Here is a 26245-nt window from a genome sequence, read left to right as displayed (position 1 = left end):
CAAATATGGGGCTGAACTACTTTGAAAGTCCAGTCTGGGTTAACAGAGAACTGAAGCTGTGGACTTGAGCAGTGTAAGCTGGATCCAGATTTACAGAAAGCTTAGTAATAGTTCTGCATGAGATTCCCAGCCTGTCTCTAGTACACATTCATATTTCTCTTTCTCTTGTTTGAGATTGAATATTACGAATAGCGAATACATTTGCACAAGCAGCAAGCTATTTTAATACCAAGATCAATTTTTCTCCTTAGGAAATTTTAGCAAAATACCAGGATTCCTGTCCAGAAATTACTAAACTCCAAACAGAGTAAGTACATGACAAAAACTATAAAAGTCCTTGCACTGTTGGCTACTTTTTATGGAAAGGGCTGACTTTGCTCAACCTCGGTATTGTGCACTTGTGATGTTTGTACTGGGGTAATATTACCAGATGACTCGCTGATGATCGTAGTACCTTTGAGAGCGCCACAGGCTGTGATGAACAGTAACTGAAAATAGACTAAGTTTTTGAGTATCTGAAATACAGTCAGATCACATACACTGAGCAGTCATTGTACAGCATATTACACCACCATGAAAATCTCGACAGCATTACTATCTTTTGGGGAATTGTGGTCTGTTCCCATCCACGTGCCTGGACAGCTGACATTATTCAATCAAATCGTCAGTGCAGAAATAACGTGTGGCTGGCAGTCAAGCAAGCCCAAGGGCATCAAACTACCCTCTCCGACAGGTACGTTCCTCCAAACGCAGGCTGAGGCGCACCGTGCGTGGGCAGATTAACTAGAGAAGCTGGCCCCATGCTTCCCCAGAAAAAGTAAGGAGCTGTCAATCAAGAACCAGCATCCAGTGATAAGTACCCCGTAAAATGCAAGCGGAGCCTAATTACACACACCTGGTTGCTCTGTGGTTTACAGCACCCTCATGGTTATTCACGTTCTTCCACAGCTGCTGTGACGATCTGCTATGCAATTAATTTCATTGCACAATGGAATAAGCTTAATGACGCTTGAAAGGTCCAAAATTATAGAAAAGTGTGTGATGAAAAAGAAATTAAAATGCAGTGAGAAACATTAATCCCCAAATATCCTTAAAAATGGGTCTATCTAGTCAGACACATGATTAGGAGCCTTTTAAAATTACAGTATTCAGGAAGACTGATTTAAAAAAATTTATCTACATAGAAAGTTTTCAGGGAATGGTCAGATCTGTATCACTCAGACATCAAGTAATCGGAAATTTTTCAAACTTCTTTTTCAAATGTATATCATCAGCTGATCATAAAAGAATAGGCACAGACCTTGCAACCCTTGCATGGTTCTCTACACCTTAAACGAGTCAAACTTTTTGTTGACTTGCATACATACCTAGGGTAACACTTACAAATGCCTCATACCGCTCCCTCAGCGAGATAGCCCGTGACCCAAATGATAGAATAACCACGATAGACTACTAGACTGCACCGGCAAAAGATCACAACGCTGTTTTCAAGGATAGATGTTGTTTCTACAGGTCAACCCCTAGGGAAACTATGGCCTGGTCCCAATCTGTGGATACGCTACTAGCCAATAAAGGTAAGATGTTAAAAAAAAACATTTTAAGAAGCATGCATCAACATTGCTCACAAACCCCAATATCAGGTTTCCACACCGCTTTCCAGCGCAGCTCGCCCTGTGCTTTGAACTACATCAGCTCCTTTGCTAGAGGCATTTGAGCCGGTGCATTGAAAGCCGGCGGCAGAACGTTTCTGCAAGCTGCAAGCACAATATTCTTTCCGATTAATGTTTAAGGGACTTTGAACAAGGCAGAATTAATATGAAAGAACTTCCATTTTCTGTAGATACTGGTTGTTCAACCCAGTGCAATGTATTCTTTTAAAAAAAAATGCGTTTAGCAGCTGTGCTATTTGCTTTTCAAAGAGTAATGCTGTTTTCAAATACCATCGAAACAACAAAACAGTCAAACAGAAATTGAACTTGAGTCATCCTGATAAACTGTGCAAATTCAAGATCATGTGATGGCAATTAAGCAAGTAGAATGGGAATAACTGAGCAAGTTTGATGCTTTAGGAGAGTAGATTCTGATAAGCTTATTTTTGCTATTCATGTTATATCTAACCCATTTCACTAACGTAAGCATAAAAACCCCACTTTCTTAGACATGCCCACTACAAAGAAATATGCATGTGTTCTGCATTGATTTACAGTATATAGAAAAACAAAAGCATGATTATTTCTAAAATTCCAAGGTCATTTCTCCAAGAGATCTCATTCTCACTGACCTTAAACCCCAAACCGTGCGGAGCTGTTCCAAATTTCCTCGCACCTGCGCCGTTTTCCTGCTGGCGCTTTGGGGCCCGGATGCCTCCCCGCTGTTTCTGAACAGCGGTGACTCGACAGGCACCGCTAAGTTTGGGTGCAGTCACCTTTCTCTTCTATGAGGTTGCAACGTGGATTCATTTCAAAACAACTTCTTCCAAAACAGCTTGAGTTTCATTTTTATTTTCTCTTAAAGCACACACAATGCCGACAAAGTGTCCAAGAGTCCACCTCTGCACCGAAAACTTAGTCGTTCCTTGAAAGCAGGGGTAAGTGCTATTGAGCCGGGCCACCCTTACCTCTGGGAGAGGCACGCTACTTCACCGCAGTATGACTTAATTTTCAGGGTATGTCTTAGACGAACTGTCAGCCTCAAACCACTGATTGCCTCATCCCTTCAAACTGTTTTATAGACCAAAGTCTCTAAGACCTCTTTCGGACTAGCCTCTCAGCGTTACAAAGACCTGGGCCAGGCAGGCGTTAGGAGCGTTCCTCAGTCCCTAGTGCTCAGAGAGAACTCCCTTCGCCACCTTACCATCGCTTCTGTTTCACCTGCTATTTACCTGCCCCGTAAGCGCCTTACAGGACCAGTTCCTAGCTGACAGCCAGAACAGCGACAAAAAACCGCGTGTATCGCGATAGTTACACAAATAACCTGCAGAGACCCTTCAGTCGTCCTCGCCCCACCGCCTCGTCTGCTCTTTTCCAGACGGCTTGGCCGCCTTCAGAGCGTTTCTGAAGTCCGAGTTCAGCGAGGAGAACATTGAGTTCTGGCTGGCCTGCGAGGACTTCAAGAAAACCACGTCCTCTGCTAAGATTGCCTCAAAAGCCCAAAAGATTTATTCTGACTTCATACAAGCTGATGCTCCAAAGGAGGTAAATAGCTTGGGTACATATTCTGGGCACTCACCGCGGATGGGAACCAAGCAGGAAGTTGAGAACCAAACTCCTTCGAATGACCGAAAATGCCGTCCGCCGTGGCTCTCCTTCCATTTTCACATCCTCTGCTTGCCAGGGTGAAAGCGCTGGGGAACTCTGCGAAGCAAACAAGGACACCTAATGGTTAAATAATACTTCGGACGCGGTCTTCACACCGGGCACGGGCCTAGCACACCTTCTGAAACTGCCACCTTAACGCTTAAGGAAACACGTTCAGTACCATTTGTTTTCTTTGATTGCTTTTATAGCGCAATAAGCACCATTTCCTCCATGTTATAGGCACCAGTATATCAGAATTTTAATGATCACTATTTGTGCATTTTCATTGGTACAGGTATTTTTGACACGATGAATATTAAAACATCGGCTTGCAAATATTTCAGTCACAGCAGTCAGTTTGATGATTATGTAAAAATGACTTTCTGTGATGGAACACGCTTGGTAGTTAATTACCAGATGTGTGCTCACGAGTTTTTACGCTGATGGTTCACTTTTGATAGTGACTGTGAAATCCATTTTATGCCTCCTTCTTCCCTACAGATAAATATTGACTATCACACCAGAAACCACATCTCTCAGAGTATCTCAGAGCCCAGCCTCAGCTGCTTTGACGACGCGCAGAGGTTGGTCTATGGTCTCATGGCAAAGGACTCCTTCCCCAGGTTTCTCAGGTCAGAGGAGTATAAGGAACTAGTGAACAAGCAACAGGATGGGAACCAGAAAAGACGGCTCCCGTTTCTGTGAGAAGGTAAATGCCAAAGACACGAGGGATTATGGATTTGTGAACGTCTTCTGTGGCAACTCGGTATAGATAACACTTTCTTAAAGCCATCGTACAAAGTAGATCTAAGAATTGTCTTTGCCAGCCTGTTTTTCAGTGCAAGATATCTATCATTCTTTCTAATAAAGTTGGTGGAGAAATATTCAAGAAACAACATAAAATATGCTGAGGCATTTTAGCTAGATTTTTAGACATGGAGAAGGCTTCTATTAATAATTTTTCAGATACTTATTTGTCGAGGAGTTATATTTTTTTAAGCAAAATGTTTTGGTTTTCAGCTTTGCTTTTGATTCTTCTTCAGAAGTACAGCCTCAAAAAACAAAGTCCTTTTGTCTGACATACATATAAATGAATTCATTCATTCATTTTATTGTTTGCAATTCGTAAACATTTTTAAAAACTGCTTTAAAAATATCAAATACAGAACAGGAGGAGAAGTTGAAACATGGCAGATTATACAGTGTGAATGATGATGGATTATAGACAATATTTCATAATTAGCTACCTTCTAACAAAAGTTCCTAGCATTAGGAAGAAATTAGTGTTTCATAATACCATTTTCTTTGATATGAGTCTCTTCAATGTTCTTTGTGGTTTTTTATTAAAATTTTTCATTGAAATGTCTCACTTTATTAGTTGTTTGGGCATTTTGGAAGAAAGGAGTAAATCATTCTGTATACAGCTTCTATTAGTAATTCATTTTCTTTGCTATCCAAACATATCAGTTGTACTGCACACATATAGAAATAGTAATGTGAATAATTATATAATTATTTTTTTTCAATGAAATATAGCTAGATAGAAGAGCAGCATGAGAAAAACTGTTTTAGAAAAATAAGTGTTTAAATCAGAATTTAGCCATGGCATTACTATCCCAACAAGCAAGGTATGACAGAACTGTAGTGCAATATTCAGGTGTGTCTAAGCGCTCACACACACTGATCTGGGTAATGCCGCTAGAGGACTTACTCCATCTTTTTGGGTGGAGGAAGGAACTGTGGTGTATTCTTGAGGAAATCATATTCTAAGCATTTGGAGCAGGAAGAATCTTCGCTACAGAAAATAATTCTAAATAGAATAGAGAGCAATAAGATTGAAAAAAAAAACAAAAAAAACAAAAAAAAACGAACTTAATCCGTTCGCTTTCGAGCTGCTGTGCGTTTCCAGGAATCCCTCCCTTTCGGGACCTCTGTTCCTTCCTTCCGCATGCCATCATGTTCTCTACACGAAAGATCCTTTTGATTTAGCAAACCAGATTAGGGAACTAATTCAGTTTAGAAAATAAAGACATTAAGTCGTCTGAAAGCCCCGATGTTCTGCCTTTGGTTACGTGCTTAGGTTAACGTACTGCCACCGCTTACGTAGGTTACGCGCTGTGTAAAACAGCTATTCTTCGATAACCAAAATCTGCTCCACTTCCTAGCTCTCGTTCCTGCCTCTCCATCTCTCTTTCTCGTCTTTCTCCCCCAGCGTTAACTGAGCAACAACCACGCGGGCTGCGGCTGAGCTACACGGAGGATGCGGTTTCCTTCTGCAGTCCCCCAGCTCCCGCCCGTTTTGCAACGATGCTTCGGTGGAAAAATCGCAGCTTCCGCCCGCGGCGCAGCCTCGATGCCTTCTCTGCCCTGGGGAATTTCTGCTGATCGCAGTCGCCGTGCAGACGGCGATCAGGATTGCTGAAGTGATGCCGCTCACTCAGAAACGTAGCGGGTCGCCTCTCCTCCTCGCTCCAAATCCAACCCCCCGTTTTCCCAACGGGAAATTCCCACGTGTGGGAGAAGAGGCAGGATCAAGTCATCTTTCTTTTTAGGGAAAGTAGGAAGCTGAAAAATTCTGCTCTATTAAATGCGACCTAAGGACAAAAAGTACCTTGAGAACAGACGCGTGACCATGAGATCTCGCGCATTTGCCCGTGTCCCTTTTCGGCACGTACACCTCTGACTTTCCCTATCCCAAACGGGGCGGGAAAGCGGCAGAGGCGGCGGCAGCTGCCAGGTTCCTCTGCTTCCCGACAGTTTGCGATCACAGCATAAGGAGAAACTAAAAATATAGGTAACATAGTCAATCTTGATAAAAATAATGCTTATTATTATTCTGATGACTGTACAAAAACTATAGTAGGAATCCGTCAGCAGAAACAGATGCTCTGTCCCCTGCTATCTGAATAAATCTCTACAATCAACAGCATCGTTATCTCCAAGAGTGAAGCATTCTTAACATCGTAGCATTTCACATTCCTTCCAACATTTATAAAGGATCATGAATGAGATTGACATTATTTCAATATAAATGTTTTAGCAGAAACTTACAGTAATTGCCCTTTTAAAGGTTATTGCCAGACTCAAACAGAATTTAACAATACTAATTCTTCCATAACCCCCCAATTAAAACTATATTAATCTACAAGCCTGAGTTATAAAGTTATTTTTGACTAAGTCTTGCAACAATGTAATTTATAGAATTGTTTCAAGAGCTTAATATAAGATGAAACCTTGCAATGTTTAAATAAATGAATCACTATAAATTCATATGTATCCAACAATAATTTGAGAAGTACATTCACAATTAATTTTTAAAAACAAGCACTATCTGACTATATGATATGCAATTAAACAAAGGAATCTACAACACATTAAAGTACCTCAGAGCTGAGGAATCATATTGCTTAAAATTTATGTAATGTAACTTATGCATTATTACAGATTTATTTCAGATGGTATCTGAAAATGTCCAGATGTGAAAGTTGTATTCATTTACAAACTTTATTTTGCTGTCAACTGACAACACTTTAGGAACAAAGTCCTAGAATAGGATAGGTTCAGCGAAAACATCCACTGACTTCAAAATGTTTCTAAGGCACTTTTTTCATTTCCTTTAATGCACCAGTTTCAAGCTTTTTTATTATTTAATTTTACTCAATACTTCACTTCTTAGGAACAGTATTATCTTGGGAACAGACAAATCCACAGAAGATTAAAGACTGCAGAACTGGGTAATACTGCATCATCCCATTTCTATATGGGATATTAAATCTTGGAGCCACTGGTCTTCATTTCTGTTTATTCTCTAAGATATAAAAGTAAGGCTTTGAAACTTTACATCAATTCATTCATTCAGAAAGAAAAGAAAACAAAAGGGTTCACAGCCAAGCATCCCAGCTCAAGAGCATCTGACAGTTTGATATAGTAAAAGGCCAGGCATGGAATTACAGCGTTAATAATATTGAATATTACTCATTCAATAATTGTCTGACAGGTTATGGTGGAAATTTTGGGGTGGTTTTGGTGGATTTTTTTTTTTGCAAGTCAGCTAAAAAAAGGAGGAAGAAAATACTGTTGTATCTAACAATCTAGAAAGCATTTATAGGAAGTTGTGTTGGAAGCAGCATTTGCACTCCAAGCCTTTCCCACTTGCTTTGGATGAAAAATTAAGGAGGCCTTATTTGTTCTTTTTTTTCTTTCTGTTTACAAGTCCAACCCAGACAACAATTTCCACTCTGAGAAGAATTTATTTTTAAAAGAATCCATTCCCTTTCAGTAAAAAAAAAAAAAAAAAAAAAAAAAAGAGGAAGAAAGAAAAAAGAAAGAAAGAAAAAATTGAAAAACCCTGCCAAATAGAAACATTAGAAATAAACTCAAAAAGAGACATTGCATTTCTTTGAAAAAATCCAAACTCCTGCACACGGTGCCGATCCGAAGGCTCCCAGGGCCCGTAGGCTGCCGCCGCGCAGCGCTTTCCAGGACAGCGCTGCCCAGGATTGGGGATGCAGGCAGCGCGGGCCGGCCTGACGCACGGCGTCCCGCAACCCCCGCAGCCAGGCACGTTTCCAAAGGTGAACAAGCTCTGGCGAGGCTCCGACCTGTGTCCGACCTGTGTCCTCCGACTTTGTCTAAGTTTTGCCAAAACCAGCGTACTCCTGGAAACGCTGGACACAAAGACTTGCATATTCTGCTCTGTTCGGAAATTCCTTGCTATCACAATAACACTAAAACTTGAGCGCACGCGTACATACGTAGGCTCAGACTTTGCACAAAAACCTCTTATACACTTGTTTCCATCTTGATCCTCTTGATCCAAAGTAAAAGCCCAAAATGCTGAAGCCCTCAAGAAGCCTCTGCTGCTAAGGAGGATTACGCCAGCACAACGACAACCTAAACGTCTTAAGAAGAGTTTTACCCCCATTAACCCATATTGAGTAACAGTTTTGCTCCGGCATCTATATACTACACATTTTTAAAACAAGTTCAATAAAGCTAAAGGCTGGTGACAGGGTCAGTGCTAACTTCAATTTATCCAAACGTGAACGATACCAGTGTGGCCAAGTATGTAAACAGCAGCCAGGAAACATTTGGTTCGACAACCTCCCGCGAGCGCAGAGCACAGGGGCTTCGTTACATTTGCAATTTTGTCACCCCTCCGTGCCAAACACCTGTAGAAATGCAACCGCTTGCACGGAACCGCACGCGTGGAAGGCACATAAGCCGGGGAAAGGCCCCCGTCGAGCTCTGCGGGTGTTAGAGCAGATAGGAGACGCAAGGTACTACGCTCCACTGTCTATCAGAGCTGGATATATCAAATAGCCACAAGTTCTGAGGACCAGAGGCTAAAAGATAGGTGTTTTCCCCAAAAATGCACTCCACTCTGAATTTTGGGGAAGATTACCTGCTTGTTGCATCTAAACTTTACTCCTATCTCTAAGAAAAGGAAGTGTGTCATATACAAATACAGATTAAATTCATAAGCTACGTTTAACAGCTTTACTCCTGAATGAAAATTACACCTCACATTATAGGTAGAACTTTACAGCCTGTCATAAAGCTTAAGCATAAAGGATATCGTCTGCCTTTCAATATACTGAAAACCAAAGAGGAGGAAAAAGATATGAAAAGAGGAGTTGTCATACATCTTGACACTGTTTGTAGATCTCACGTAGCTAAGGAAGAAGCTCCTTTTTGCAATGGAAAAATGAATCTGAAAAATGAATATGAGATCACCATTGCATATTAATCATCATTTAGCACATAGCACAATATAAAACCCAGTAAATTTGGCTCTACACTACCTAAGAGTTGGAATTATTTCATTCTGTCATTTTGTTTTGAAGTAAAATTACTTCATTTGAAATACTCACCTAGTAATGTAAAGTATTTTGAAGGACTGATAGATAGCACTGAAAGCATCACTAAAAACTCTAAACATCCTTGCAAAGGTCATTTTTGAGGAAAACACTTCCTAGAAAAGTTTCTTTTTCATTTCTCCCAATTTTCCAACTTCTCTAATTTTTAGGCTTGGTAATTAGACTCAGCATATTCTTCGTCATTTCTGGGGAGGTTCTGGATGCTCTGATCTTTAGTGAGAAAAACTAGACTGTATTAGAGTGAATGATTTAACTGCCTTATTTCTCTGTTTAGCTACTTTCTCTGTTTCTAGCTGCCATGATATCATTTATCTGTCCTAAAAGAGGCATTGCCTTGTATTCTTTTCTGCATTGCATGGATTTAGTTATTTGTGCATAAAATGAGCAGAGCTGGATTTGTCTCCCAGTCCAGATCTGTTTGCATTTAGGTTTGCATGTAGGTTATATTTAGCTCTGTAAATAGTTTCCCCACCATGCGTAACAGTGCTGGAAAGGCAAACAAAAGCACATACTCAACAACAAACAAACACGCAAAAGTACTTCAGGGGAAGCAATCTTTTTTTGTAATGCAATGGTTATAACGTAAAGGCTCATAAACCAGAGAAGAGAAAAAGCTTTTCAGGAAAATTATGTTTCTTGAAGAATTTCAGATGTATTATGTTTTCTTCTAAATCTCATGTTTTAGCAGAGGAAGACAGGAAGAGAAGAAACACTAAGATTCATAATTTTGTGTTTTGAATAATGAAATTATTATCATCTGCTCTGGCAGCAGCACTCCCAGGACTGCACAGCTATAGAAATACAAAAAGATAGGATAGGAAGAGACTTCCCAATCCAGACTTCCATACTGCTCAGTCATGCCCAGGTTAAACTTCTTTGACTGACTGTACTCTATTCACTTTTTTTTTTTTTTTTTTTTTTACAATTTTCCATAATTCATAATTTAATAATAACATTATTAAACATTATTAAATAATTTTTCTGGTCATAGATACCTCTTCTTCCAGGCATAGATATTTCTGCTACTAACCCAAGCAAACGCCTAACAGCCGGAGCATGTGGGGCATTTACTTCTGAATATTTTTATGATATTTGATAGTGAATGTGAAAAAAGTGCTAATATATCATGAGAGAAAACCACAGTCTCAAGAAAACTCACTCTTCGTATAACCTAACTGGGTGAGCTCCTTTGGATGGCTGAACTAATTTGCTACTTAAAACATTACATTCAAGTAGAGAAGCTGCATAAGCAAATTCAGGCTGAAGGGCTGACTACAGAAAACCTCTGACACTGTGAAATGATGCTACATAAAGCAGGGGCTATATTGGATGAAGCGACATTGACTGACACTGGGATATTTATAATATATCAACGTTTATATTGCTAAGCGTTTCCTGCACTGCCTGCCTGGGCTCAGCACCAGCAGGGAACTTTCTGCAAGTCCTTTCCGAGTTTGCACAGCTGGTCCTGAAGCACTATCAGCAGCTATACCGTAGGTGCAGTTTCAGATATATTTGAACTTCATTTCCAGAGCAGATGTACTGGATTCTGACCTGCCTGCAGTCACTTTGCCCGTGGAGCGAGGGGGAAGGGCAGCTGTGAAAGGCCTTTATCTTTCTTGCCTTTCCCACCGGAGCTGAGGCTTTTAGAAGAGCAGAGTGAAGAACGCAGATGGCTAAACAGCATAAAAGAGGTTCTTGTAACACAGTACATTGGGTTTTTTTTTTTTTTTTTTTTTTTTGCATTAACTGCAATGCAAGTGCAACATATTCTGGACACCTTCACCAGTCTCAAATTCAATGTTGATAGCGGGTCAGTGCTGGCAGCTCTGTCCTCAGAGACAGGAGTTCTGAGAAGCAGCTCTCCCTGGACCCAGCTCCGTCCTTTCTGACATTTATGTCATTTTTCAGTTATTCTCCCACTCAGCTTGCACAGAGCTCTCTGCATTCCCACCAGCGACGATGGACGTGACGGAGCGCTGCTGAAACCTCTTGCCAAGGCGACATTGCTTTTCTTAGGGACATTACATTTTTGCCTAAAATTTAAAACTGAACATTGGATTTTTTAAAGTAAGCTTTTTACTAGTTACAGTCATATTTCATGGCAACTCCCCAAGCTTTTTCTAACATTTTCACATGACGTTTTTATTAGTACTAACAAAATATTTCTCATGACTAGGTAATAAGCCTATATTCTGAATTGAAATTAAAACCAGAGGAATGGTCACAGAAGGAGGATCCCCATTATAAATTAAACGGGTGCAATATTAAAAAATATCTATCAGTGCCCCTTAAAATCTCCACAGGTTTCTGTGAAGTGAGTTAGTAAAAAGGATATCCACCACTAAGTACTTTATCCACTAAAAATGCGGTTTCAGCTCATCTGCACTTATGAATTCAATAATTATGAAAATTAAAAGTTTGAATTCTTTCTTAAAATAAAATGGGGAGAAAGGATTGGTTTTGTTTCCTTTTAGAATGGACTAAAATCTGAATATATTCATGTTTTAACAGTCCTCAGTGAAATAGATCCTTCGGGCACTGGTACTTGAAGTCAGATGATTCTTGGGAGCAACTGCTTACCCAAACACTTAGCAAAGGCATTGCGGTCTGAGCCACAGTGGTGGGTTTTTATTAAATGTATACAATAGATACACATACATATTTCACATGATCTTGTTTTTACAATAAAAATCAATGTTATTTTAGTATTTTGTTTCCCTTTTTGTCTTAATTATGTATTTAAAATTATTCCAGGATTTAATCCTTTGCTGGCAGCCCACAGGGGGAGAAGAAAAAAAAAAGAAAAAAAAAAAAGGTGAAGTAGCAAAAGGAAAGATCCATTGGAGAACTACTTTAAAATCATCTCCAGTGACACAGAAGGGAGGGAGATGCGTACACAAATGAAACCTGCAGGCATTAAATTGGGAGGGAGTACAACGCAAAAAGAGGGAGCGAACGGGCCATCACCCGCCAGTGAAAAATAACCACGGAAACGGACACGACAGCTTTACGTCCAACAGCGCTGGTAGACGCAGCATTTCACAGGGCAGAGCACGGTTCCTCTCCCCCAAAACGTCCTAAATTAGCATTTTGAAATAGGAAGCACCTCATTTATCAGAAGATACTAGTGAGCAGGCAGGAATTAGGAAATTTCTGGAGACTAGGAAAAGAGAGCAACAAGGATTTGACTTATAAAGAGACGTCCGAGAGACGAGCACGAACGCAGCGCCTCAGCAAGAGACATGCCAGTCAGGCATACGTGTTAAAGAAGAGCTCAAACAGAAGACACGGAGCACGCTTCAAGGAACCAGAACAATCAGATTACAGCTACAAAACACAGATATAGGTTAATTAAGATTTTTTCTTATTTTCCTCAATGGAAAAGCCAGAATTCCCATGAGGTGGGACAGTAACTGGAATAATAAATGAACTAGGGGAAAAAAAAAAAAAAAAAGCTCACTGGCACAGCAGATGGGCCTCGCCACTAAATAAGTCTTTTCCGTCTTTAATTCACTGCAACCAAATCCTGAATCCATCAGCGCAGCAGACACTGAGCACAAAGTTGGTAGTTAGCTCCCATGCAGCAGAACTCAGGTCTCCTGCTCCGCGGGCTCCCGAGTGCCCTGCCACGTCCAGGGAAGCATCTTCACACACGTCAGCACAACCGCCCGCGCCAAGGAGCTGGAAAGCGTTAAGCGGCTAACACGCGAGAGAGGCAAGGCGCAGAATCAAGACAGGCATTAAGATTACTTTGCTTATCTAGGCTTAGGAAATAGTTTAGCTTGCTTAACTTGCAGCATAAATAATGCTATCTTGACCAATTATGGCAGGAAAATGCCTTGTATATGTCAGTTCTCTACTTAACGAGCCTGAAGGTTGCTACCGGCAGACGGACAGACTCACTTGCTGCATTGATCAGTCTCTCTTCTTTCCTGTTGTGTTTTTTGAGTAGATAGGTAGACTGGGATTCCTTCTGGGAATTACATTTATAGGAGCAACTTGAAGTTCTACAGGGAATACTGCAGTATTAAAGGGTATTTCTTACAGGTAACATCTTAAAACAAGAGCCTCTTGTATCCAGAGCTATTTTACATTAAACCTGTGTTAAGAAAGTTGGTTTTATATGATAACTTCAACATCTTACAAAATGCTGTGATACCACCTTGTGGCAGTTTTCTGGATAGCACTGTTGGCACTAAGACTATAAATGAGCATTTTAAAATGTAATTAGAGCAACTCAGACTTGTTTTGCTCAGTTTTGAACTACCTTCAGGACCTTCTCAGATAGGATAGTATACCTCTATGAATTTATGGTTTTCTGTGTTACAGAATATTTGAGGCAAATTTCAAACACATTTCAGTGTAAGTTGAACATCAGTCTTCCAACACTACCAGAAAGCCACTGGATATATATAAGAACTCAACCGCATTGACTCTTCTCTGTCTGGAGATACTTTTGTTCACAAATGTTAAGAATCGGGGGAAACAAAAAGACCTAAAATCCTCAAAATACATCATCTCTGTTGGACTGGAAATTGCTATCAGTTTGTTCCCCTTGAGTTTAATCCATACAGCTGTGTCTAGAAAGTTAAATGCTTTACTGTGAAGTCGTCTGAGGGAGAGAAGGAATTTATGACAAAATCACAAGCACGAAGTCCCGAGAACAACAACAACACGCTGAAGTGCAAAGAAAATTTAGATTTCTTCTGAGCTCTTCTTAGAAATCAGTTTCGGTATATGCAAAGAGATGGGTGGAAACTCTTTTCCTTCATTTATGGTCCCTCAGTTACAGCATAGGTAGGAAGGATGCTATCACAAAGCTGTGTGTATTGATTATGCACACACAGCCAGAACTGGAAACCGCTAAGACTGAGCAAGTCTCCAGACTCCGCTACGGCCCTTCTACAGTTCCCCGTGCTTTTCTGCAATGCAGGCTTTGAGTCAGAAGGGGATAAATGCCCCAGCAGAGGCACCAGGTCAGGAAACCAAATTTCCGTACACAAGCCACCATGCAAAACGGAGCACGGAGAGAGGAGGCTGGCGGCGGCGTTCATCAGGTTCGTTATTTTTGCCCAGCTTCAGGCTAACTGCGGTTACCCAGCCTGCGATGCGCTGATGAGCGGGTGCACGTCCAGCCAGCTCATCACGCAGGCAGGTCGGACGGGAGCCCGTCCGCGTCCAGCCAGACATGCAGAAGTCCCCGAGCGCTTCCTTCGCCGGGCTGCGAGGCGAGCGCCGCGGCGCGAACGGCGAGCGCGCGTGCTCTCGGCCGGCTCGCACCTCGCTCTTCCGCTCCGCGGGCCGCCTCCTTTCACTTTCCGATCTTGCAACCGCTCTACAGCGAATAGCCTGCGGCCCTCTACGTTTGTGCGCAAAGTGATTCAACCTGACCGGGATTTTTCAACAAAAGTTTTTTGATGGAAAAACTCTAAGGGACTGAAAACCCCAATTTTCTAAGGAAAAATACACATTTCAAAAGGTTGTAAGGAGATTTTCTCAGGATAAGGATAGAGGGGAGAGAAGAAAAAAAACCCCTTCCTTCATTGCCCCATTTGCTCTCACTCTCTTTTCAAAATGACCAGTGATTTACAAGCTAAGCTAGGCTATAGGCCTAGGCTATGCCAAACCCAGGACTTGTATCTGAAGTCTCCCTCCTCCTAGACATTTGCTTATCTTGTCATGAAGGGGTGTCCGTCAGACAGCATGCTACGAGTTCTTCTGTGAGAGCTGCAGTTCCAGTTCTCCTAAAATGAGGAGCTGGAGTAAACACTGAAACTGCTGCATTTTTCCTGAAATGAAATTCTTTCTTTGTGACCAACTCTTAGTTCTGACAGTTGCTGAGATATATATATATATATATATATATATATATATATTTTTTTTTTAACTCAGTCTCTTTGTCCCTAGCTTACACTCCTCCTCTTGCCTTTCTTCTTGATTTGGGGGACTCTGGTTTTGAGGTCTGGCTGATGTCATCCCCACATATTCCTCCACCCACAGAAGGCGAAGTGCTGCTCGCTGTGGGGGTGAAGTCTGGTCTTGTGCGCTCTTTCGGTTTGTCTGGCTATAGCAGGAAGCAGACAGTAGTCTCTGCAGAAACCTCTGGCCCACATTGAGTCTCCTCACCTATTTAGATAGCTGTATGCCTATATATATAGACACATACATACACACACACGTGTGTATGTATATACATACACACATACTTGCTGCGATATTTCCACAACTGCTGGTCTTAAGGGCTCTCTCAGAAAAGCAGAAAGGCAGTGGTGACTTGCAGGGCAGCTATCTGCCAATTTGGCCACCTACAAATGTGTGCTCAGGTCAAGCAGCTGCCTTCTCCTCCTTGGCACTCTTGAAGTGCCCATCCCGACCGTATCTGGTACATAATCTCCTTCTCTACTCAAATTCTCCTTCTTAGACTGAGAAGTAAAAATCTACCTAAGACATTTGCAACTACATCTTCTTAGCAAGTTGTGGTGAAAACACTGGAATCAGTGAAGCCTGCTTTTCCTGAGAAAACCTGCATCTCATACACCCGATATCACCGAAGCCTTGCTGCCCTGTTGTCACCTGCCACCTCACCCTCTCCGCCCGCGCTTGCGTTCCTCATGCACGCAACCCTTACGTTGCATGCTTCTCCCTCCCACTGCCAGCTAACTGCTGGCGCAGCACGAAGCAGCGTGAGCACCAGCGTGTGGTTTGGAGATACCGCCTGCTGTTTGTCTAGCCGCCTGTTAAACCCAGCTTCCTCTGCCCAGCCACCAAGTTCACAAAGCCAAAAGGAACATCCCCTCTGTCAAATTCACTTACAACTGGCTGAGAGCGTAAAGAGTTATCGTGCAAGGTGGCCGGGCAGACCGGAGATGGGTAACGAGGCTTCGTTTCCTTAGGTAACAAGTTCGCTAGTTCATTAAGCTCAATCTTTTTGAGGAGACAATCATTCAGGGGCAGAACCTGGTTTCCTGCCTACGTATTCTTCTCCAGCCATCTTCATCGGGTGATGGGCCAAGGCAGGCCCTGTCACACCTGCTGACTTTGAAGACTCTGCCTCAATCTCCTACCGAGTCTGCAGGACTGACTCAACGACCAAGATCACTCAGACACAGGCACAAAAAGAAATAACTTTATCAAACTTTAAAGGGAGAGATAGAAGAGTAGTCTACAGGACAATGGACTTAGAGAAGACTATTATAGACTGTTTCAACAAATTAAAGCTTAAAATTTGTTACCAGCAGGGGACAGTAAGACAAAAACTTTTCTGCTCCGTTCAGTCTCTAGGTGCCATGATCAAAGACTTCCAAGAAGGAAGAGCAATCTGTGCTCAAACTCAGTCAGAACTGTAAGTTAATATTGGTTAAGATCCAGAACACCAGAGCTTAAGGCCCAATCTTAGATTAAAGATATATCCGCAACTATTCTATTTTACTTCCCAGTGCTTTATCTTTACTTACTAAAATATCTAAGAAGAGATTTAAATTTCTAAACAAAGATGCATAATGCTATCTGAGATGCTGAATAGGATCCTGCTTGGCCTTGGTTGCCATTTCAGAAGGACGTAAATCTGCAGGGCTGTCAGCCCCTGTCTTGGATGGTCCAGGGCACCTACAGTGACACTGCACACCCCTGTTCGGGCAGCTGGCTCACAGGCTCTAGTACTGGGAAAGATGTTTAAAAATCATATCTGGTCATAACTGTTCTTACATGATTTTACATGCTACAAGATGCGATGCCTCTTATGAGCAGTCGAGTGACATCGTCTATGCAATTCCCCATCAGAACCTGACAAAAGCCTGCGCAGGTTAGATTTCTTGATCCAAAGCAGGACAAGGAATTGCTTATTTAAAGAGCATAGTAAAGATTGAGAAATCTTCTTTTTAACTTTGACATATAAGAAAATCTGTTCTTTTTGAAACAATAACACATTCTTAATTTATAAAAAAATGTTTTCAAGGCATGTTACCCTATAAACTTGCCACTGAAAAATGAGTGGGACCATGTACAAATAGCTATCAATATATGCTTATGCTGTGGATAATGAAACTGCAGTTTCCTTCAAATATAAGTCAGCAGAAGTCAAAAGAAAAACACTTCCTGCTGTTCATGTACAAAACTACATTCTTACTAATCCAGGAGCTGTTCATATATTGTCCATGCAGATTGAGCACTAGACCCACAGACCATAACCTAAAAATCTCCTTATGGTATACGTGCATGTACATATATGTCGATATACACTGTATACACACAAACGCATTTCTTCCGCATGCTAAATGTGATCATGAAGCTTATTTTGGTATTTTGATTTTTCATAGAGGTATTAATGTCCTTGCATATAAGACAGGCCATAAATCCGCAATTTTGATTTCCATGCTCCAAAACTACCATTTCTAAATGTAAAGGGTTTATAAAAGAAGCAGGTCCGAGGTCCAGGAACCTGCTTTCTAGTAAAAGAATGTAGAAATTCAATCCATATAATTTATCACAGAGAGGACTGATAAACAACTTAATCACAGCCTATGATAGAATAAAAAATACAAACAAAAGACGAGTTTACGCTAAAATGAGACACTCTTAATGATAACACAGTAAGACATGTTAGAGTCAGACTAAATACAGAGTGGATAGCATTCTAAAATATGTTTTGTTCACAGGGAAATTATGGCTTCATACACGATTCTAAAGCCTTTATTTTGCAGCAGGTCAAAGTAGGTGATCAAAGTCTGTCTTTCATTTTAAAATATCTGAATTTATTGTAGGAATTTCTTTGCAATTAAGCCATCTTTAATCTCTAGTAATTCATTATTACCTCTATGATTTGACCCCTAGGGCCTCCCGCTCGCCTTGCGAACATGACTACTTATGGGGACTTCAAAGCTGTAGAAACTGTTGTCCTCTTATTGTTACTTATGTTGTACATGAGATTGTAAGACTGAGCCAGGTATCTGTTTTTCCACCAATAAATCTTTTTTTAATGCAAGCTGAGCCTACTAACATTAACCAAACAACGTTCTCAGAAAGAGAAAACGCAGAACACCCTGGAGGCTGCTGGACCTTATTCTATGATATGTGCTTGTTGCTAACAACAACCAGAAGCAGCATTAAGCTTCTGGCAGTTGTATCATTTCATCATCAACAAGGTTTGCAAGAGCTCAAAAATCATAGCAGTGACTAATGGACTTGATTAAGAAGCATTCCTTGAATTATATTTTTGCAGGTCTCAGTGAAGTCAGTTGAAGAACTCAGTGCAGTACAATTACAAGAACATAACCCAGTCATACTACGCAGAAGTATTTTATTTGTCAGAGACTTTGTTATCTCAGGTGAGAAATTAAACTATGCTGTTTACTTTAGATCATTGAAAATGGTGAGCAGTTTTCTCAACTGACAAGTATTTAGTTCTCAGCTCATTTCAACAGAGGTACTTAAATTTATATTGAAAATCCAGCACAGTATTGTCAACTTATCCATACGCATATAACTTCCATCTCCATCTATATATTTGATGAATGCCACATTTTAAATATGTAATAAATTAGTATGGCACATTATACATATATACTATAATTATGTATATCACACTATGATTTGTTTGAAAATCAGGTTTTTGTTAAACATAGTCTTTCAAGATCCTTGCGAGGAGGGACACAGGAGAAAATTAGAAGTACAGGTACTGATACTACAGTGCATTTGGTATCTTTTTTTCTCTTTTCCTTGAAGTCATTGATTTGCACAGGGACTCTCTCACCTCTCAAATGGATGTCCATAGCAGCTATTTTGGAATTAATCAGTCTAAAATCTTTCCTTTTATGGTCTTGCATAAATATTTGAAAAGGTCACATATTTCCACACAGAAGTGTTGTAAATGGTGCATAAAAGGTTTGATAGGCCACTGGCCAGCATTTGCTACATTTTGTGACTGCTGAATAAATCTCATCCTTTGTTCTCAGATTTTCATTACTTTCATCATTAAATATTTTGAATAAGCTATTTCATGTAACTAAGGCTTTTTTCTCCCATTGAAGGGGAGTTGGGGGGGGGGGGAACTGCATGAGTTCTTATCAGTTTTAGATTAGTTAAAGAACTCCCCAAAACAGAAAAGCCCACACTTCGCATACCCTTAACAGACACAAGTCGTATCTCACCACGCAGCTGATAAGTCAAATAAAAATAATTTCATACTGGAATTATAAAATTTGAACTGCTATATTGACCAATCATGCTTTCTTTCATATACTATCTATCTTTTGTGTTTATGCACTACCAGTGTGTGATTAGACTTGGACTTATAGTAATATCAAGGCATGGATGTATTTTAAAGAAATGCCATTTTAACATCATTAAAAGATTTCTTTCGTTGTTAGGTTTTATAAAACCTATCTCAATTGTAGATGCAAATGCTACAGCAATTGAGTTAAGAATTCATTTGACTAGGTCTGTAACATGTGTTAAAGCATTTTTTTTCAAGGTTAACCATAGTTATATTTGTTAAAGTAGGTGAGGGGATAGTATTTTCATTAAGAATGGGAATATATATACTGGAAATATACACTTTATTTGCTTTAATACTTAGCTTTGACAACCCCTCATGCGATAAGAAAAGGCTATTCTCTCTTTACAAAATGATATATAGTGTAATATATAGTGTAAATGAAAAAGTAGTACCAAAGTACTAAGTACTAAAATTCTACTAAGTATGCTGATTTGTTCATACAGTGAGGAGACAGTGCGTAAGACCAGATTTGGGTCCATCTGGCAGAAGCGTGTGGTTATGTGGGACATATGTCTTGAACGCACTTTTCAGACTACTTTTCTCCTACTTCCTTTTGTATGCTTGGTCTCCTCTGTAAAGTAGTTCTGGGTGGAAGTCGTCTGCTTCCGTTTTAAAAGACTGACTAATCAGTCGGGACTCATGTTACTCATCTCACTCGTTATTTGTAATCTCATGGTGAGACAAAAAAAAAGCTGTGTAGGCAGAAGACCTTCAGAACCTATCTCATACTGTATTTTAATAATGGGACACTGTAAGAGTATGGAAGAAGCAGAGTCTTCATACATTCATTTTTTAAGTGAAACAGGAGAGCATAAATAAATAAGAACAGCAATAGATGTAGATATGTCTAAAGCTGTAGAAAGGGAAATAAGGAAGGCAAAAATTACTTTTCATTTTTAATTATCTAAGGAGCAATGAAAGCAGAAGGAAAAAAATGTATTTTAAAAGAGATGGCCAGCTAAACTAATCTATTGCTAACCATGATGCTAAACTGCCAGAAGCCTATAGTATTTGGCTATTCATACTCTGAGCAAAGTGCTTAGAAAAATCCAGATAAACCCAGGCCAAGTAACTTTGACAACTTTGTAAAGCTCACCAATTCACCTTGGATCCACATTAGGTTGGAGATGCAACATTTTGAGGTCAGCTTTCCTATCCCAAGTTGAACAAATCTAAACGGAACAAAACTACTCTAAAAAAATTAGCTCTGAGCTCAGGGTTATGAGAAATGCACGTACCCTAACATTCTGACAAGCAACTCAAAATTAGCTTTTGCTCACATGAAACTGGGCCAAATTTAATTTCAGATTTTCTCCTCAACCAACTTTTTTGGATCCCGGTTTTGGTACCTGCGGCATGTTTGCTGCAGATCCAGTGGAATTGCCCATCCCCTCACCATCCCTCAGACCAAGGTGGGAAGAAGGGTCTTTTCATGGTTTGCAGAAGGGGCATTCAACACCTGTAAGAGGTAGAACACAGACAGTACCGGAGTCTTCTGGTGTCTAAAGCATCTGGAAACAGGAGAGAATCTCACAGCATCGACCGAGGATGGCACATCATCACTCTCAGAAAGGAGGATTTCTTTTCATGTTACTGATAGAACTAAAATGATAATTATTAAAGGATTTTAAACAGTCCTCTTTAAATGAGCAATGTGACAAGCCCATGTTCACGCCGGGCTACTCTAATATTCTTGAACAAAACGTTTTTGTTCTGTCAAAACTCTGTTAACAATAGCAAGATTGGTAAATTTGTTTTTTCTGTATGTCATTTCTTAAGGAACTGAATTACTGTTGCAAATCCTCAATGTCTGCTCAGATGCTAAGTCAGTAATATCTTTTCATATTATATATAGCCTCTAGAAACCTTACTGTACAATCTAAAGAGAAAACAAATAGAAGTGGAACAAGAAACAACTACTTCCCTCATTTTACAGACAGCAAAAAAGGATGGAAGATTCAATTCAGTTGCCTACATATAGTGATATAATGCCATCTGATATCCCCTCAGACATCACCTGACCTTCATTCATCACCCCAGAAAGTCCTAGGGCTCCCACAAGACCTGTGTCATACTTGTGAGTCCTGTGTAGACTTTCCAGTGGCTCAGGCAGCAATAGGTGCCCATGGATGGGCAACCGACATGGACACAGAAAGAGCGAGTTCTGCTCTAACTCGCACAGGAAATCCGTGGCAGCCCCAGAAACTGGACTCGGTTTGCTGAAGTGTCATTCAGTAACCACAAGACCCCTGATCTTGCTGGCAATGAAACTTATTTAAACAGATCACAGCACTCTGGTGGTAGTGGGAAATCACACACACACACACAAAAACACTACCTCTTCTATCTTCCAATCACTATAACATGACTTTTCAGCTATTTTTGTCTCTAACATTTGATCTACTTCCTTCTCCTGTTCTCTTTCTCATACCGATCTTACTGCTCTAGCACTAAATACTGCTGATACAAGACCAATATCCAGATTAAGATCCATTGAGGCACCAAGCTGCATATCTGCCAATCTTCTACTCTGGTATCAGAGTTGTTCTTAGGAAGTAAAATTGTGTTTTGTTGATTAAAGTTTAGAATAAGGTTTAGAATATTATTAGTGTGTTCTGTAAGTGAAAGGAGAAGCAAAGAGAACAGCAGACAACCCTCTACAACAAAGAAAAAAAAAGTAGAAACAGAGGATTAAAATCCATGTGTTAGCTCATTACAGATTTAGGAGGTTTTTCCTGCCAAAAAAGTGCCAATTGGAATCAAAACCTGATTTTACAAATGGAAAGTAACATCACTTAACATTTTTGCTCAAAACTGGAACCAGGCAGGGACAAGTATATGATGATGATGGTCTGTGAAGGTTGGTAAGCATCTATCAGTAAGCTCATTTCATTCTAGCTATGTTTAGAGTTAAAATATTTTCCAGCGAGTCAACAGAGATTATGGCTGTGCAAACACAAACCATCTGACAAATTCTCTTTGAGAAAAGGACAGGATTTGAGATGCTGTTGCAATCTCACATATGACAAAAGCCTAGCCATTTAGGCCTGCTACTCTATGCGCAATCTGCACGCCCTGTCTGCACAAGAATCTCCACCTTCAGAGACTTCACAAAGCTTCAGAGATCTTATCTCTTAGGAAGAAGCTCTATCAAAAAGTAACTGAGTTCAACTTTTGCAGGCCCAAGGAATATAGTATCACATAGCAATTTCTCTTTTTCCTAACCTGCAATAACGCTGGGGACATCTCATACCATAACTCTAGGGCTGAAACTAGCTCCAGTTATTCCCATACGTTGAGGACCCAGGACTACGCACAACCGGCTGCCTGGAACAGGGAAAGGCGGCACAGCGGCGTTGTCCACCCATGCTTACGCACGCAAGCGTGCTAGCAGCGGCAGCTACCACTGTGCACGATAGTAATGGATCAAAGTCTCTTTTCCAGGTTTTACGACAACAGAGGCAGCCAAATGGAGCAGATTTAAGTCTTCTCTCATGGATGTTTGTAACTTGTACTCGTGCTTCAAGCTGAAACTACGTGACCACACCAGCATAGCGAGGAGCTCATAAAAAAGAGCACATCTCTGCAGCCGCACAGGCTTCTGGAGTTTGTTACTGTCTATCAGTATTTTCAGGGCTTATCCTCCTTCTGGGCTTACCTTATTAATTTAGTGGGTCACTCAGAGGGTATCATTCTGCTTTTCCTCTGCAAAATATCTTCCAAATGCTTTCCTGTTCTACATGAGGACAAACAAGACACTTTTTTTGGTGTTCTTTGGGGTGGAGCCTGCATGGCTCACCCTTGGCATGTAGCTTTGGTAACAATCAAACAATGTTTGTAAGGTGTTTGCCCAAAACTGACCGTGGTAAGAGGAAAATGATCATCAGCGAGGTTGAACAGTAACCAGGGACTTACACAAACACTTCTGAAACAGAGGAGTCAGCCTGAAGAGAACTAAGAAAATTTGCTACTGGGAGGGAGAGACCTTGGAGCGAAAACAGCAGCATTCAATATCTGTTGGACGCTGGCAGAAGCTGCCCCACTGACATCGCACCTCTGCCTGGGCCGGGCAGAGCATCCTCCCCACTGAGCACTGCAAGCAGCCGGCATCCAGCGAGGGGAGCTGGAGCCGCCGCACACGGTGCAGCAGCGGGGACCTGCCTGGGCGAGCATACGTGACCTCGCGGTGGCTTTCTCACCGGCCTGGACCTCAGCAGGCTGTAGGGAGCAGCATAGACAGAAAGCTGGAGCACCCAGAGGTCTAACAGCGGGTGGGTGTAAACCGGGGAACCTGCACACCCAGAGGAGGGATGTGTGCTTGCAATGTACAAGCCCACATTGTTAATGGAATTTTACATATATATATATGCGTGTGTGTGTGTGTGTGTGTGTGTGTGTGTGTGCATAGACGTTTTCTGTCTTTTCCCAAAATAGCTGTTAGGAAGCAGAGGTAGGATATGAAGAACCCAGCAGAGCAGGGGCATGAGACCTTGTACAGCTCTGTGGTGTGCCTTAAGTGAGAAGCTATTGACTGGGCTGGGTCTTCTACTATTAACCAGAAAATTTATCTCACCTTAAAATTACTTCGAGAACATTCCTGGGAAATACTCTTTTTTGTTAACATTTCTACTGAACACTACATTGAAAAATTCCAAGACAGTTTACTGAGAATGATGAACAAGCTTTTTAATGCAACTCGAGCAGAGACACAGACTTCTTATGGCCTATGGCCAAGTGACTTCCTCTTATATGCTTTTGAAATAAGATCAGTGCTTCTCACTGTAGGGGTAAGCTCTTAACTGTTGCTAATATGTATTCACATATTTCTAGAGCATCTTTCAGTTATGTGAATGTTACATAAAACATCCTCATCTGCCCCCTGCAAAATATTTTGTAACAAGCTGGCAACTAAGCAAAGATACCACCAAAAGCTGTTGGGTTCATTTCTGTAGAAGAAAGTAGAGAAGGAGGATGTGAATCAACAGGAGATTGTCACACACATACTCTGTGTAAAGTACTTGGTAGATTTTTGCAACTGGAATAAAGTTTATTCTAACGAATCTTGCTACTGGCCTTCTCCCGAATCTCAAGTATTCCCGCCCTGCCACGGCGTTTTGGCTATTGCAACAGCAAACGGAATCAGTTACCTTTTGAAAAAGGCTGATAAACATTGCACAGACGCAGGAAAACCACTCGTTCTGAAGTGGTTTCCTTTTGCCAGCCCCCAGGGATAGTAGCTGCAGATGTCTGAGTGCCCACAAGTGCCTCAGGTGTTTTTCAGAGCACAGCACCATGCCCCACATCACATGAAAAGGGGAGAGACGAACGTCTCACAGCCCTGGTGTCCCCTCTGGAATAAATAGCTTTGGGCAGGCTGAGTTTTCTGTATTGCTGCTGGAGTCAATATCTGGTAATAAGTAGATGTCACCATCATCCTCAAAAGAGAGAAAAAGAAAAAAAAAGGAAGAAGTTTTAAACTCTGAACCATTATTCACTTCCAAAGCTTCACAGCAGGTATTCTCAGAGTGCTTCGCAAGCCCTGTACCGAGGACAGTACTGGACTTTCTTGCTGTTTTCATGGGAAGCGTCTGTGAACACAAAGAACTTCCAAGCTAAATTCTGCTCTCAAGTTTAGGAGGAAAATGAACTGGCCAGTAACCTCCTCCTCCTGTCCCTGAAGGCCACTGACCTGAGAAAAGACAGGTTTCGGCCTCTCATTCCGCAGCCTAGCGGCAAATTAACGAGCCAAGAGGGCTCCTGCCGTAGCCGCCTCAGAGGAAGAACAGGACGAGAAGCACGGGTTGATGATCGTACAGGAAAAAATCCAGACAAACTACAGGTCCAGTTTCATAATATCTTTTTCTTTCAGACATTTATGTTATCTACTTGTCTTAGTGTTAGCCCTCACTTCACTTTATTTCTTGAAAACGCCAGACGCCTATACAGCGCTACATTAGGTCTTGCGGTTGTTTCGGAGAAGAAAGCCTTAGAGCGATTATCTCAGATTTCGTATATTGTTACTTTTTTATGAATACAAGGTAAAACACAAGCTAGGCAAAAAGGAAACAGGTGTGAGCAAGAGCTAGTGAAAGGAAGAAAGTAAAATTCACAGAAATGACGTTTGCAGACTTAGTAAATACACCCAAAACACGTCTGGTCTTGAACTGAGCCTGTCCAGTAAACATCATCCTCATGCAATAGTATATTCAGACACTTTGTAAGCTATATATTCCATATATTGTAATATTTTGAAATCTGCAATAATCTTTTCGGTTCTGTGATCATATTTTTCCAATTGTTTTGTTCCAGGACTGGAAACCACATGCAACCTGGAGCTTTGTTACACCACAGTTCCCTAATATTTAGTATGCTCCATAGCAACACACAGCGAGATTAAACTAGATGACAAGTGAAAGTGTTATTGGTTACTCAATGAACGTAAGAGGAATCAAAAGGAAGAGTGCTGGCTCGTAAAACACAAATCTCACTACAACAGGAGGAAAAATACCCCGCTGAGAATAATATGCAAACAGTGCTCTGAACTTTGCGTGACGCAAGCATTAGGCCTCTCCTCTTGCTCTTTTACTCTGACCTGACTTGGATTTTTAAGGGTTGATTTGCACGAAAGATGAGAATGCAGCAAGAACACGTCCAATACTCTTTGAGGTTTGTCGTACCTTCCTTATGGTCTGCTCTGCTTATATCATCCTTGACAGTCAAAATCAGAGTGGCCGTATCAAGCAAAATAACAGGCTATGTTATTTCTTCTGCAGCAGTAATAAGGTGTCTCCCCC

At 41.0% G+C, this 26245-nt stretch overlaps 1 protein-coding gene across 1 annotated transcript; it reads left to right on the top strand.

The window, feature by feature from the left end:
• The first annotated feature begins 800 nt into the window (after nucleotides 1-800).
• RGS21 (regulator of G protein signaling 21) lies at nucleotides 801-4001 on the top strand. The gene is made up of 4 exons (XM_062581662.1): nucleotides 801-817; nucleotides 1498-1574; nucleotides 3028-3194; nucleotides 3798-4001. Exons 1-4 carry the CDS (start codon nucleotides 801-803, stop codon nucleotides 3999-4001), a joined length of 465 nt encoding a protein of 154 aa, XP_062437646.1.
• The last annotated feature ends 22244 nt before the right edge of the window (nucleotides 4002-26245 follow it).

This window comes from Rhea pennata, chromosome 8 (assembly GCF_028389875.1).
Source record: "Rhea pennata isolate bPtePen1 chromosome 8, bPtePen1.pri, whole genome shotgun sequence".
Classification (NCBI taxonomy): Eukaryota; Metazoa; Chordata; class Aves; order Rheiformes; family Rheidae; genus Rhea; species Rhea pennata.
The sequence above is the reverse complement of the archived record's forward strand: the minus strand, read 5'-3'. Positions and strand labels throughout refer to the sequence as shown.